At 49.3% G+C, this 12,179-nt stretch overlaps 7 protein-coding genes across 9 annotated transcripts; 3 read left to right on the top strand and 4 right to left on the bottom strand.

Annotated features, from left to right (window-relative positions):
• Positions 1 to 3: 3 nt before the first annotated feature.
• Positions 4 to 3,296, bottom strand: LOC136185294 (uncharacterized). Its single transcript, XM_065972398.1, has 6 exons — positions 2,267 to 3,296; positions 1,573 to 2,214; positions 1,163 to 1,523; positions 1,034 to 1,111; positions 820 to 984; positions 4 to 749 (listed from the first exon to the last, which is right to left on the bottom strand). Exons 1-6 carry the CDS (start codon positions 2,335 to 2,337, stop codon positions 96 to 98), a joined length of 1,971 nt encoding a protein of 656 aa, XP_065828470.1. The 5' UTR covers positions 2,338 to 3,296; the 3' UTR covers positions 4 to 95.
• On the top strand, positions 2,253 to 4,449 carry LOC136185297 (coiled-coil domain-containing protein 102A-like). Its single transcript, XM_065972403.1, has 8 exons — positions 2,253 to 3,099; positions 3,153 to 3,261; positions 3,315 to 3,431; positions 3,495 to 3,704; positions 3,758 to 3,814; positions 3,868 to 3,981; positions 4,037 to 4,140; positions 4,192 to 4,449. Exons 1-8 carry the CDS (start codon positions 2,411 to 2,413, stop codon positions 4,232 to 4,234), a joined length of 1,443 nt encoding a protein of 480 aa, XP_065828475.1. The 5' UTR covers positions 2,253 to 2,410; the 3' UTR covers positions 4,235 to 4,449.
• LOC136185296 (dolichol kinase-like) lies at positions 4,262 to 6,950 on the bottom strand. 3 transcript variants are annotated; one of them, XM_065972401.1, is made up of 14 exons: positions 6,650 to 6,950; positions 6,416 to 6,589; positions 6,288 to 6,354; positions 6,120 to 6,226; positions 5,905 to 6,066; positions 5,687 to 5,850; positions 5,571 to 5,636; positions 5,450 to 5,520; positions 5,256 to 5,397; positions 4,988 to 5,209; positions 4,777 to 4,942; positions 4,618 to 4,719; positions 4,536 to 4,556; positions 4,262 to 4,424 (listed from the first exon to the last, which is right to left on the bottom strand). In XM_065972401.1, exons 2-14 carry the CDS (start codon positions 6,549 to 6,551, stop codon positions 4,279 to 4,281), a joined length of 1,572 nt encoding a protein of 523 aa, XP_065828473.1. In that variant the 5' UTR covers positions 6,552 to 6,589; positions 6,650 to 6,950; the 3' UTR covers positions 4,262 to 4,278. The 3 variants fall into 3 exon arrangements, with proteins under 3 accessions (XP_065828473.1, XP_065828472.1, XP_065828474.1); XM_065972400.1 differs by having other exon boundaries at positions 4,479 to 4,556; positions 6,650 to 6,949; XM_065972402.1 differs by having other exon boundaries at positions 4,262 to 4,441; positions 4,497 to 4,556; positions 6,650 to 6,949.
• On the top strand, positions 6,576 to 7,471 carry LOC136185302 (ADP-ribosylation factor-like protein 2-binding protein). Its single transcript, XM_065972408.1, has 6 exons — positions 6,576 to 6,591; positions 6,653 to 6,686; positions 6,755 to 6,923; positions 6,993 to 7,078; positions 7,140 to 7,236; positions 7,293 to 7,471. The coding sequence occupies exons 1-6, from the start codon at positions 6,582 to 6,584 to the stop codon at positions 7,368 to 7,370; spliced, it is 474 nt and encodes a 157-aa protein (XP_065828480.1). The 5' UTR covers positions 6,576 to 6,581; the 3' UTR covers positions 7,371 to 7,471.
• Positions 7,442 to 8,854, bottom strand: LOC136185301 (docking protein 5-like). Its single transcript, XM_065972407.1, has 3 exons — positions 8,721 to 8,854; positions 8,129 to 8,667; positions 7,442 to 8,021 (listed from the first exon to the last, which is right to left on the bottom strand). The coding sequence occupies exons 1-3, from the start codon at positions 8,772 to 8,774 to the stop codon at positions 7,562 to 7,564; spliced, it is 1,053 nt and encodes a 350-aa protein (XP_065828479.1). The 5' UTR covers positions 8,775 to 8,854; the 3' UTR covers positions 7,442 to 7,561.
• LOC136185298 (cytochrome c oxidase assembly protein COX18, mitochondrial-like) lies at positions 8,721 to 10,253 on the bottom strand. The gene is made up of 3 exons (XM_065972404.1): positions 9,132 to 10,253; positions 8,872 to 9,052; positions 8,721 to 8,825 (listed from the first exon to the last, which is right to left on the bottom strand). Exons 1-2 carry the CDS (start codon positions 10,175 to 10,177, stop codon positions 8,938 to 8,940), a joined length of 1,161 nt encoding a protein of 386 aa, XP_065828476.1. The 5' UTR covers positions 10,178 to 10,253; the 3' UTR covers positions 8,721 to 8,825; positions 8,872 to 8,937.
• Positions 10,092 to 11,928, top strand: LOC136185300 (docking protein 5-like). Its single transcript, XM_065972406.1, has 5 exons — positions 10,092 to 10,292; positions 10,588 to 10,942; positions 10,999 to 11,185; positions 11,242 to 11,404; positions 11,456 to 11,928. Exons 1-5 carry the CDS (start codon positions 10,176 to 10,178, stop codon positions 11,738 to 11,740), a joined length of 1,107 nt encoding a protein of 368 aa, XP_065828478.1. The 5' UTR covers positions 10,092 to 10,175; the 3' UTR covers positions 11,741 to 11,928.
• Positions 11,929 to 12,179: the final 251 nt, after the last annotated feature.

Below are 12,179 nucleotides of genomic sequence, written 5' to 3'. Positions count from 1 at the left end.
AAATTTCGTTGTAACTTGACTGTGCATTGTATACCAATGCGTTTAGCCGCAAAACCCGCTAGACTTACTAACAGCTCTGCAGCAGCAACACCAAGCTAAACACTCTTGGGTAAACCGACGAAGATCTCCCTGAGGTACATGAACCCAGCGGAGACCCGAAGACGAAGATATGACGGCTGCATGACGAACGTTCGAGAAAACATAGGCAACTTCAGATGATGTTCGGAGATACCATCGAACGTCACATTACATATGCCAACATCTGTGTCCCAATTGAGCTGCACTATATGCCACTCCTGTGCGGAGAGACATGGACCTTGATCATCTGCTTCATCGCAACCGGAGAAGGTTTCGAATGCAAACGAAGCCAGCTCGTCTTCAAAGTAAACGGTCGGAGGCGAGAAGAAATCGGCGATCTTAATCGAAGCAACGAAATCCTTAGAAGCAGGATAAAATGTTAGGATCAACTGGCCTCGCTTCAATCCCGGGAAATTGTAGACTACAGTGGGATAGACCAAGGAATCCGCGAGTCCGCGAGCGTCGAACCGAATCACGGACAAGTTGCAACTGCATGAGGTATTGGTTGGATCTAGGATGCGCTTGACGCCCTCAACGCCGTATGACGTGAAATAATTTCCGTCGTAATTTGTCGTGTCGTTGACGACGGCGACGTCGTCGATCGACGTGCGCTGCTCGGTTTCAGTGAGCCAGCGAGGATCAAAGACAAAAACGGTCTGACGAAAGGGTCCCTTCAAAGGAGAGGGGATGACGAGATGGATGATATAGAGAACAGGCTGGGACATTGATTAAACTTTTTACCTGGCCAGTTGACACGATTACGTTTCCGTTTTCCATTTCTTTGCCAGTCGGATAGGCTGCACCGTGATCGCCGTCGTAGCCTTGATCCATAATGGGATCACGATAGAGTTCACGAAACCCTTGCCAAGTAGAGCCATCGTCGTATGACACAGCGCCTTGGATAACCTGGGAAATAGTAGAAAACAGACACACCGAGAGACTGAGAAACGCCAACCTGACGAGCTTCTCCGTATCTTCCCTCTGCATCACGAAAGAAGCCATTGGTCCATATGACAAGAATACCCGGTTTGCCCTATAAAGATATTCTCAATTTTCTTCCTCTAAAGATTGCGAAATCTTTTACTCTCGCTCTGAGTCGTATCAGCTGAGCTGGTGAGCTATAAGATGCAAATCGAGTCGGCAACGGTACGCTCCACGTCGAACCGTGATCATGTGAGTACGATTCATATAGAACAGGCAGATTTGTTCGTATCAACATCCACAGGGTTCCGTTCAGCAATTCGATGACGGCCGGCTCGTTGGCGCCGTCGCCACCGTGTGGCGACGGCACGACTAGTTCAGGCGGTGCTTCTGACCACGTTATGCCAAAATCGTCCGAATAGAAGACAGTGACATTGGCACGTCCATAGGGAGGAGGTGCATTTGGTCTTGCAACGTAGTGAATGGGAAATAACAGCCGACTGCCGTTATTCACAACGATGGGTCTAAATAGAGAATACACAGAGTTGAAAACAGAACCCTCTCAAAGCTTACGTGTGCGGCACGGAAGCCACTTCACGCGGCATGACGATCTGAGGAGGTGGAAATACGTCTCGGCTTCGCGGATCGCGACCGTCGAGAAACGATCCGTTCGTCGAAAAGTGAAAAAGAGCGTGTTTGACGTCGACAACCTTTTCCATACCGAAGTGAAGTGACGAGACGCCGTCGAACTGCTGGAGACTGACGCGAGGACCGGCGCGTGCCCACCAGCCCAGCGTCGGGTCCAAATAGGCGGTGGGAAGACCGAGAAAAGGAAAGGCCGTCTCCCAAGTCATGCCGTAATTGTACGAGTAAGCGACCCAAACTTGACAGTGCTTGCAGTCGGTTGAGTAGAACGGAGGAGTATCGTAGTCGATCGAGTTGGATCGACGCATGTAGAACATGAGAACTGGAGGCGAGTCGTTTGGATGCGACTTGGGAAGTTGGAGAAAGTCCGGCTTGGTGAGACGCCAACCGAAAGGATCGTAGTCGTCGCGAAAGACAAAGCTGACGTCGGGGAAAACGGGATGAGAAATATTTAGCGAGTCAGCTTGCCAGCAAACAGTGAAAAGAAGGAGAAGTCGAAGCATTGTTGGGTGATGGAGCGCGTGGTTGGAGGGGTTGGAGGTGGCAATGACGTCGGCTTGCACCCGTACACTAAAGGCCCATGCATTTACAACAGGCTTTTCGTGTAGGTACATCTACCTACAGAAGTCGGTTCACACTTTGCGCAAAAATCCACGCAAGCCGTTCCCGTCTCGAGTTCGGGATTCGGCGCATTTTTGAGTCCTAGACACTTCTGAGGATTCCGCCAAACCCCAAACATCCTCTACCGTAACAATACGAAGAAACGATGGCCAGTGCGGGTCGACGGGGCGAAACGACAACGCAAAAGCCCCCGCCGCCGCACCCCGTTTCGCCGTCGCGCAAAACGGACGAACTCGAACACGCCCGCGCCAAAGCGCTCCAGTTAGAAAAGACGACGCGCTGGTGGTCCGACTGTACGGCGAGCTGGCGCGAGAAATGGGCGAAAGCCAAAGCGGAGAACGACAAGGCAACCGAAGAGATAGGCCGCCTCAAAGATCGTCTCGACGCCGCGTGGAAAGAAGTCGCCGTCCTGCGACGACGCGAACAGCATCTCGTTCAAGAGAACGAACAGTTGCGAGCGCGTTTGAGACGTCGATCGGACGACGTCGACGACGACGAGTTGTCGACGACGCGCGGTCGCCTAGCGACGGCATTGTTGACGAGTGCGACGAGCGGCACGCGACGATCGAGCGTGAGCAGCGATTCGTCGTCGATCGTCGCCGGCGGCGGCGGTTCGGAGATGCGATTTATCGACGAATTGTTGGCGAGAAGCGATTCGAGTTTGAATACGAGTAGTGCGGGCGGCGACGGAGCGGCGGCGGCGAATTCTTTGTCGTCTGAGGGAAGGGAGGAGACGGATGCGTCGAGTCGGAGCGAAGCTGTACAGCAGCAGAAGATTACGTCGACGAACATGAAATTGGTCGAGTCGCAGAAGATTATATCGAAAAATAGAAGGTTAGAGGATGTTCGTCTCGTCGTTCTTGTGCCGTCAAGTCGTGTTCGTGTAGCGAGATGGCCGAAATGAAGGAGGCGAATGGCAAATTGCAACAGGATATGAGTAGTCTTCGATTGAAGTGCGACGAACTGAAGCGCGACAGGACCGACGCTTTGAACGAGGTAGCGGGGGAATCGTGATCGTTCTCTGTACTCGCTCTACACTTGCATTCCAGTTGAAACACGCGAGAGCGAAGCATGATCGAGATCTGAGTCAGATGCGAAATCAACTCGACAACGAGTGCGCCAGTCGATTTGCGGCGGAAAAGAAACTCCAGGAATTGCGGCAACACGTGAGATGACGATGACGACGACGTACTTTCAGGTAAACAGGAAGTTTTTCTTTCCTTATATAGTTGGAAGACTTGGAGCAAGTGAATGCGGCCGAGTGGGGCAAGTGCGAGCGCTTGGAAACGGAAAAGATGGCTCTCGAACGAGAAACGAGAAAGTACAAGATTCAAGTCGACGAGCTGGAGTCGACGTTGTCGAGAAAGAATCGTCAAATCAAGGCCACGTTCGACTCCGACATGAGATCGCTACAGAGCGAAGTTCACGATAAAACACAGGTGAAGAGAAATACGTATAAATAATACCTACGATTGTGTGATGAAATGCGCAGGAATTGCTCGAGTTGAAACACGTGCAGGGGCGAATGGCGAAAGAACTGGACGACTCAGTATGGAAGAATCGACGAGACTTCTTATTGGAACGAAATCTTCTTTTGTCTAGACAGAGGAGCTTGAGCATATAAGGAAGTTAGCCGGTCAGCGGGAGCAGGAGATAAAGAGCCTGCGGTCTCGAGTCGAGGAACTCAAGAGAGAACTCGCTTCAGTTCAAGATGCTGTAAGGAGAGACAAAGTATTCGTTCTTGCTGACTTTCTGATTTGCCTCTCTTCAGTTTGACAGATCAAGCAGCAGCGAGCGTCGACTTCAACGTACCGTTGAAGAGCTAGAAGAGCAGATGGATAATCTGCAAGTTCAACTACAGCATGCCCAAACGAGGTACATATTATCAAATACATCTCTCCTTAAAATTATTTGACTTTCCTGAAGATTAAAACACCAGCCAGGAGACAAGGGGTCACAGTTTCAGTAGTCAAAAGTCGTCTTGATAGGCAGGTAGTTATAATAGAGACTCTCTTAGACAGCTATTAGTAGTGAAAACGTCACGAGGGGTACGACAATGTTGTCTATCTGAAAGGTGGCCGTTTCTAAAGCAGATCCGATAATAATTGCTCCAACGATTTGTAGTACCTGTAGTCCATGAGTTACGCCTATTCTGCTTTCTAAATAAAAACAAATTCTAAAAGATTTTGAATAGAATTCAGAGCGCCCATTACCTATGGATAAGATAATACCTAGTGCAATAATTTGACTAAGGCATCCAGCTACTGTACCCTCGACGGTTTTCATGGTTTCTTGTTGAAGAGACATAGGCACCATAAAAATAATAAATAAATAAATAAATCACACCCATACCTGGCCATTTGATTCGACCGTAACGCGATCCTATGAGAGATGCAAAGGCGTCTCCAATTCCAACGGAAAGGACGCCCGCATACTGAGCCAACAAAGACGCCACTGAAGGCACACACACATGCACAAAGAATTTCCTTATGCAATACGCTCGACGCTCACCTTTCAAGTACTTGCTGCCTGGATAAAGCCACACCGGCAAGCCGAGACCGAGGAGTAGATAGATGGGCGTAAGGACGACCACCCCTTGGTCCTGCTTGTCGAAGAACGGCGACAGGTACGCGTGAAGCGAGGCACCAAATGGCCACACGTTGAAAACGCGAACGACCTGCGAACATAAGATGCCTTGGGAATGCGATATGCTATTCCTTACCTCTGCTAGAGTAAGGACAGCCAAGGCCACAGTCGACGCAATTCGGAGAAGGTGAAAATCGCAGACAATTCCAGAAGCGAATACGAGTGCAGATAAGAAGTGAAAGAGCTTTCGGGCAACGGTCGTTCGGACATTGAATTGATTCCTTCGCTGTTGCCACCAGAAAACGACAGCAACCGAAAGTGCCACTAGCAGAGCCCAAAACGTCAACAGCCAAAAATTCTAAAGAAAGACAATGACTAAGTAGAAGCAGAAAGTCTGTACGTACGTTGAAAATTTTTAATGGCATATCAGTAAAGAGCCAGTGAGTGATTCCATCCCTGAGCAGTACTGACAGCCACAACAAAAGAATGATAGATGAAAATCCTAAGTAGGCGCACAGAGTTAAAGAATTGCGTCGTCTTTCTGTCCTACGGCACAAAAGACTCGAAACATTAGAATGTGCGCGATCGTCCTTTGTACTCGTTTCCTCGGATTGACAAAAGCAGTGGCGTTGACGTCAGAATGGTGATTATTAGCCACATAACTGTCACCTAAAGAAACGAATTACGCACAAGAAACTTCTTTCTTATCATAATAAGACCTGAAAGACAATAAACGAATCGTCCCTTGACAAGGAGAAAAACGCAGGAGGTGATATCACACGGGTCTGAACAAATCATTATTATCCACAAATGCTCCGCAATGTGAATCCTGTACCTTGACTAAAGTGAAGAGGATAGTGTCAAAGGATAGCAGTGCAAGGCCAGTTGATAGAAGAATCAATTCTCCGGCAGTAAAACATCTTGTCAGGGTATTGTACAACAATGCTGTCCATAGGAAATACGCAATATTGATGGCGTAAACCCATCGAAGAATCCACGCTAAATCAAAAGACGTTACGTCAACGTCAATTACTGTGACGTCCTTCTTTATACGAGGAGAGTCGAAGAAGACGCGCTCGGCCAAAAAGGCGCCGACTAGCGTGGATCCCGCAAAGAATACATACGATTTAGGCGGAGGAATTTTGCTGCAGAACGTGTAGAAAAGATTGGACAGGTGAATGAGAACTAGAGGCCTCAAATAAAACGCCAGACATTCTGAGAAGGCGAAGTCAGTCAAATTGAGAGAGAAACCGGAATGACCTCCCTACTCGAAATGTCCTGATAGGCAGCATGACGACTTGTGAAGACGACTGCACTGGAGCAAAGTAGAGAAGGAAGCATAGTGCCCAGTGGAATCCCTTGGTGAAGTGAAGGTCTTTTTGTAAAGAAAAAATATTCGCAAGCAATCATATATCAACGTTATATTTTCATTCCACCTCAATGCGTTGAATCCGACGGAGCAGAAGTTCAGCCAAGCTGAGAGAACGACTGAGGGAATTGGAACTAAGGAATAAACACGACCATAATAAGCTGTGTTTGCTCTCGCGCCTTTTGCTGACACGACCTGCTGCTAGGAAGAAGAAGGCGAGCTTTTTGTCGGGCAAAAAGAAGCCGACGAGTACGCACGAGAGTGCAACAAGTCGCGTCTCCGCTGTGTGAAGCTTCTGCTTCTTCAGCTCCTGCAGAAACGTCTTCAGCATTTTTTTATTCGGACGCAACGTGCGCTAAGAATGGCAGCCTGTAAGGAAAGGAAACCATTTCTATTGACTTATTCCCTAACACGTCGCCTCTTTCCTACCAGCAAAGGCAAAGGACGAAGTGATAGCGTCAGGAAGGTAAGAGAACGACGTGCACGAGAGATAGGAGGGATGGTGATACTAGCGTTCACTTGTCATCACTCCAGATCGAGCAAATCGGACGCCAAATTCGATCAGGTCGTCGGACACATCGAAGACATCGTGATGGGGGACGTATTCGATCAGATCAACACGGACTTCCTGGAACGGCATTGTCACCATTTCGACGACGAGGAGGAGAACAAGTTGATCTACACGGAAATTTTCAAGGAATACGTGAGCCAACGAAAATGAAAAAATTTTCAAAATTGAAAGAACAACCGGGGATGACTTCGTCTTTTTCAGACGGAAACACTAGAAAAATGTCTAGAAGATGAATTGGTTAGAAGAATGCCCGATTTCAAAATGAGCGAATTCTTGAAAGCATTAGAGTACTCAAATGAATTTTTCGTAGTTATTATAATACCTTGTGCTCTGCGTGTGTCTGCGTAGGGCAAGGAAGGATAAGGTCGATGGAGAAATATTTGACATGCTGCTCTCACTGACAGACTTTCTCGCCTTCAAGCAGGTTTTTCTAGATTTCAAAAAGGTGCGCGTCACTGTCACATTGTCGACGATCCTGTCTATTTTTCTCTTCCTTCTTAGGCTAAAGAGGGCACTTCAGTTGATCTCGGCGATTTGCTTGTAACTTCGAGCTTGCAGCCTAGAACGGGGAAAGACTAGCAACGATGGGAGTAAGGTGCCTTACTTGTAAACTTAGGATGTAATATATAAAAAAGTAGCTGCGCAAAAGCAGTAATGAAAGATAACCTGTTAACTAAGAATTCTATGTCTACATACAAATCACCTGAAATGTTAGAGCGAAAAATCTACGTACCAATGCAATCATCAACAAAGGTGAAAAAGCGGAGAATTTATCTTGGTCCAAGAGGCGGAGGCTTACCCTGCAGCGACTCATAGCCACCTTCTGTCTCTTCACTTGACTTCGCCAAGGGCGTATAGCGTTGTTTCGTTGCCCATTGACTATTCGGCACCTTTGGCTGCTGAGAACCCCTGCGCTGATTATTGACATTGGGCACGTGGTATGGCGTTTCTTCTGCCATTGTCTCGTGGGTCAGTGACGTGTACGTTGCCGGTTCTGAAGCGCGACGAACTTCGGTGAGCTGCTGCTGATGCTGAATAAATTCCTGGGGGTCAGCGTAATTGCGCGCTGCCATTGAGGAGGCGGCGGCGGTGGCGGCGCTGTCCGAGGCCTTTCGTTCCTGAGCCCTTTGTGCAATCACCTGTGACCTGGCATGCACTAGCTGGTATATTTCTTCTGAGTCTTGTCCCATTGTAGAAAAAGTAAAGAATCCTTCGCCAGTATTGCATCGCCTAATAAAACAATACATTTAGTGACGTCAGGATATTTTTTCGCTAAATAGAAACAGACGTAACATTGGTTCCCCGCAGCTTTATTAGAAAAATAATACGCAGCTTACCGTCCCGCTTCGAACATGAAGCAGGAATCGTTTCGTCCGTATCTCCGCACGGCGTTGATAGGCCACACTTCGATGCGACGTCCCGTCGCGACGTCGTTCAACTGGATATCGTCATTCGTGACGACCATTTCGCACGCGGACGCGCTCAACTGGGGCGAATCTTCCGCCGTGACGCGAAATCGATTGCGCTCGTTTCGCACCGACTGCGAAATGGCGACGAGATCGTTTCCCGTCGCCGTCGCGGGAATCGACGCGACGCGACGCGTCGGCGATCCCGTCGCCAGTCCGAGAACCGCTTCGATCCAGTCGTCGGCTTCGGCTATCGACGCGCAGGTGAAGGCGTGCAGTCCGCTCGGATTCGTCGCGATTTCGAACGTCGTTTCCGATTTGGGTCGCTTCGTGACGCCGACGACGCTTTGGAGTGGTATGTAGCCGAGTGGCGTGTCGCCGTTGCGCGCCGCGCGCTCGTTGCGGTAATAGTCGAGACGCATGCGACCGCGCGGCGAATCGCGACGAAGGATGTACCATTTGCGACCGCTCTGGAGAGAGACGCGAGGTCCGAGACGTGGTCCCCGCGAGAAAGTCTACTTACAAAGCGGCCCGTGCTTCCGAGGTAGCCACGACGTACAATGTCGTCTTCGTCCATGGGCTGCGGCCAGCCGCAGTCGGTGAAGAGCGCGTAACGACGAACAGCAGACTACAGTGACGTAGGAGATTTGTCAACTCACGTGATGTACACTTACATTGAATCCACGACTCTTGACGTTTTGTAGCAACTTACGTCAATAACCTTCGCCAAACGTTTTCGTCTACCTAACCAATAAAAGATCCATCACAGCACACGACTGGGTGAGAGAAACCCGGAACAGCCATGGAACAGTCCTACAACAGACTTCCTTATAGAAATAAGATAACCTTTCACCTCTACAACCGAACAAAAGCACGAGTTCGTATTGATCAATGTCAATTTTATGCAATCCGCTATGCGAACAGTATAGATCACCTTTGCTTCTCCAAAAACTCTTGCATTCCCTCCCTCAACCGCAGTCGAATATCTCGAAACGGGCGCTCCAAATCGCCAGGCGCTTTTGGTATCCGTAGCAACCGCCGAACGGCGGGAAATTTAAACGCAACGTTTTGCACCAGTCCAAACGCGCTCGACGTCACCCAATAGAGGGAGAGCGCGGCGGGAACGTGTCCGGCAACGTAGACCATCCCAACGGTCAAGACACGAAACGAATTCGTCAGAATGCGACTAAAACGCGACGGCACGCTTCCCTTTTTCCGACGCAAAACGTTCAGCTGAATATTCGCCAAATTCGACACGCCCAGCGCGACGGGGAGTATCCAATAGGAATCGGGCGCGGCGAGATCACTGAACCAGAGAATTCCCTCCCCGACGAGCGCGGAGTCGGCGACGACGCCCGGATAGGCGCCGCAAACGTTCCGCAAGCCGAGCGAGAGCGCGATCCAAAGCGGCAACTGAATCCACGGCAGAATCGCGACGCGCCACGGGCTGCAGCCTTCGGCACGATACAGCGAGCCGAGCGCCGCGCGTAGCTCTTTTCTGTAGCGCCGATTTGCCTCGGACGCCGGCAGATTCGCGCGTCGACACGCGACGACGACGCGATGACGCACGGCGTCCGAGTATTCCTTCGCCGTCGGTGCGAGCGCGGCGATTTTCGCCGTGATGCGGTTCTGGTGGATGGCGAGCGGTAGGGTGACGATCGATCGGAGGACGATTGTCGTCGAGACGATCGTTGCCCACCAGGGCATTGGGAGGGCGTGAACGCTTTCGAACATTGTCTGCGCGAGTGCGATGGGGGGGAAATCGGGCGGGATGAGAAGCCAGGGCGTCGGGTCGGTTGCGTTCGACGTCGACGCTACTGACGCTTTTCGAATTGCTGCGCTTTGGATAGGGAGAAACCGTCTTGAAACGCATTTGTACATGCTAGCGCGCGCGCTGGTTTGGCCGAAGACGGAAGCAGCTCGGAAAGCACGGACTGTCCGGTCGTCTGACGTTCGCCGGATCTCCGCTCGGTTCATCATGACCAACACGGTCGAATTCTTAAAAAGCGGTTGGCTAAAGTTGAATAGTACACGATCGAGGCAAGACGCTGCGGTTGCGGCGACAACTAAGCATGAAAACATCACGAGAAAAATAGTAAGACTGAATCATCTGTTTGCCCTGTACGTAATATTATAGAAAGACCATTACGGAGATCCTGCAGGCCGTTTTAGTACCAGATGTAGACCACCATCATGCCTCATTTGATAGGGAGTGGCCCGAGCCAGTCGTGTTTGGACTATGGACCAGATAAATTAATTAGGTGGCTATTTGAGGCCCCTGTTAGTCCATAATAGAGAATAGAGAATACGTCTTCTCAACTTAGACATTTTTCTGTGTTGGCTTTAATTAATTAACTGATTGGATACGGATTGTCTTTGCCTTCGTATAGTTTGGAGAGAAGTTGTGGTACGTTCTCAAACGACGCGGCAGTAATTCGACACCGCAATTGGAATTCGATTGCTACAAAGATGCCTTCACTTTTCACCAGGCCAAGAAGCCGAAGGCGACGCTTTCTCTGAGCAACATCTCAGGCGTTGATCCGGATAAAGATCGACCAAATAATATTCAAATTGCGTGCGATCGAATTGTCTACATTTTCGAATGTTTTTCCACTGAAGAAGCTAAAGAATGGACGAAAGCTCTCAAAGGGTCTGCACCCGCTCCGCCTCCGCCACCTCGTCCAACGCCTAATGTGAAAAAGTCCTATTCGGTTGGCTCAATCCCTTCAGATCGTTCAAATATTGGTGAGACTGAGCCCACTCCATAATTTTGAGAACACCGATTTGACTTGGCTCAGTAGATCGTTTTACTGTCTTCTTCTGCCCCGGCTCCAAGTTGAAATTCAGCGGCCGATGCGAATTGCGAATATCAAAACGAGGAATTTCCATTGTTGACCCACAAAACGATGAAGTAGTCGAAACGTGGCCGTACCAATTCATCCGAAGATACTCGTGCAAAACGAGCGAATTCAGCTTTGAAGCTGGAAGGTGCAGTTGAAGATCCGTCCGTATACAGCAAAAGTTTATCCCCGTAACTATGATAGGCGTTGCAACACCGGCGAGGGTTTGTTTGTCTTTACGACATTGGGGAGTGAAGCGATACAGATCTACGACAACGTCAGAAAGTGTTCGGAAGCGATTGCCTCTTCCCATGAACGTACACGTAGTTTCGAAGAACCAGGCACTACAAAGCACAATTTGGGACGGGTAAAGAAGTGTACAAACTGAAAAACAACGTATACATTTGGAGTGTTATAGGGTATGGCCAGTTTATCCGAAGCTGTTGACGACGGCGAGATTGTCGAGTTGGAATGGAAGAAGTGCTCTGTTAGTAGCGATGGTAAGTATGAGCCATTGCGGCGGCGGCAGGGAAGCAACGACTCGCGATCTTCAAGAACCGACAGTCAATCATCCAGCAACTATATGCCATTGCAATCAAAATCAGAGTCAGTTTACCAGCCGCTACGGTCTTCCCAATCTGATGAAAAGGCAGTGGCAGAAGAAGAAGATGACAATGAAGAAGACTACGTCGAGTTTTGTTAGGTTAGTTAAACCTGTACCATGCCTGCATGTTTACGTGAACAGTTTAGCACTCTCTTACAACAGAGCCAACGTTAGTTAATCAAATTTTAGATCATTTATAGATTATCCGGGCTCGCGTGCAATAAGGAATGTGGGAGAGGCTCGTGAACCCGGAATCACTCTAAAAACGCATATGGAGGGCTTTCTAACCTTGTATAGTGTAGGTGCTGGAAAAGAGCACCGTTTCAAGAAAGACTGGAAGAAAATGGTAAGCCACCGGCACCTGTACTGTAGAGACCGCGGCAGTCCCCGTTTCTCCTGAATCCGCTCTGGTGTCTAATTAGACTGGAAAAAAGTTGTGGTACGTTTTGACGGTTGAAGAGCCCAAGTCATCATCATTTCCGCGTATTAGCTGCTACAGTAGCAGGAAATCAGAGGTAAAGGGCGAAAAACAGAAGGG

This window comes from Oscarella lobularis, chromosome 3 (assembly GCF_947507565.1).
Source record: "Oscarella lobularis chromosome 3, ooOscLobu1.1, whole genome shotgun sequence".
NCBI classification, from domain to species: domain Eukaryota; kingdom Metazoa; phylum Porifera; class Homoscleromorpha; order Homosclerophorida; family Oscarellidae; genus Oscarella; species Oscarella lobularis.
Note: the sequence above shows the minus strand (reverse complement) of the source record. Positions and strands in the feature narration are given on the sequence as shown.

Excerpts from the sequence above, each read along its gene's own strand:
- LOC136185296 (XM_065972400.1), bottom strand. The coding sequence starts at position 6,551 with ATGCTGAAGACGTTTCTGCAGGAGCTGAAGAAGCAGAAGCTTCACACA. Across the intron at positions 5,210-5,255 it reads TGCCATTAAAAATTTTCAAC|AATTTTTGGCTGTTGACGTT; the intron begins GTACGTACAGAC and ends GTCTTTCTTTAG. Across the intron at positions 4,720-4,776 it reads AGGCAGCAAGTACTTGAAAG|TGGCGTCTTTGTTGGCTCAG; the intron begins GTGAGCGTCGAG and ends GTGTGCCTTCAG.
- LOC136185294 (XM_065972398.1), bottom strand. The coding sequence starts at position 2,337 with ATGCGCCGAATCCCGAACTCGAGACGGGAACGGCTTGCGTGGATTTTT. Across the intron at positions 1,112-1,162 it reads TGATACGACTCAGAGCGAGA|GGCAAACCGGGTATTCTTGT; the intron begins GTAAAAGATTTC and ends ATATCTTTATAG. Across the intron at positions 985-1,033 it reads GATACGGAGAAGCTCGTCAG|GTTATCCAAGGCGCTGTGTC; the intron begins GTTGGCGTTTCT and ends ACTATTTCCCAG.
- LOC136185300 (XM_065972406.1), top strand. The coding sequence starts at position 10,176 with ATGACCAACACGGTCGAATTCTTAAAAAGCGGTTGGCTAAAGTTGAAT. Across the intron at positions 10,943-10,998 it reads TTCAGATCGTTCAAATATTG|ATCGTTTTACTGTCTTCTTC; the intron begins GTGAGACTGAGC and ends TTGGCTCAGTAG. Across the intron at positions 11,186-11,241 it reads TTCAGCTTTGAAGCTGGAAG|GCGTTGCAACACCGGCGAGG; the intron begins GTGCAGTTGAAG and ends TAACTATGATAG.
- LOC136185297 (XM_065972403.1), top strand. The coding sequence starts at position 2,411 with ATGGCCAGTGCGGGTCGACGGGGCGAAACGACAACGCAAAAGCCCCCG. Across the intron at positions 3,432-3,494 it reads TCCAGGAATTGCGGCAACAC|TTGGAAGACTTGGAGCAAGT; the intron begins GTGAGATGACGA and ends TTCCTTATATAG. Across the intron at positions 4,141-4,191 it reads CTACAGCATGCCCAAACGAG|ATTAAAACACCAGCCAGGAG; the intron begins GTACATATTATC and ends ACTTTCCTGAAG.
- LOC136185301 (XM_065972407.1), bottom strand. The coding sequence starts at position 8,774 with ATGGACGAAGACGACATTGTACGTCGTGGCTACCTCGGAAGCACGGGC. Across the intron at positions 8,668-8,720 it reads TCGGAAGCACGGGCCGCTTT|AGCGGTCGCAAATGGTACAT; the intron begins GTAAGTAGACTT and ends GTCTCTCTCCAG. Across the intron at positions 8,022-8,128 it reads TTCATGTTCGAAGCGGGACG|GCGATGCAATACTGGCGAAG; the intron begins GTAAGCTGCGTA and ends TTGTTTTATTAG.
- LOC136185302 (XM_065972408.1), top strand. Across the intron at positions 6,687-6,754 it reads GAAGTGATAGCGTCAGGAAG|ATCGAGCAAATCGGACGCCA; the intron begins GTAAGAGAACGA and ends TCATCACTCCAG. Across the intron at positions 7,079-7,139 it reads GAATTCTTGAAAGCATTAGA|GGCAAGGAAGGATAAGGTCG; the intron begins GTACTCAAATGA and ends GTGTCTGCGTAG.
- LOC136185298 (XM_065972404.1), bottom strand. The coding sequence starts at position 10,177 with ATGATGAACCGAGCGGAGATCCGGCGAACGTCAGACGACCGGACAGTC. Across the intron at positions 9,053-9,131 it reads GAGTTTTTGGAGAAGCAAAG|AGGTGAAAGGTTATCTTATT; the intron begins GTGATCTATACT and ends GTTCGGTTGTAG.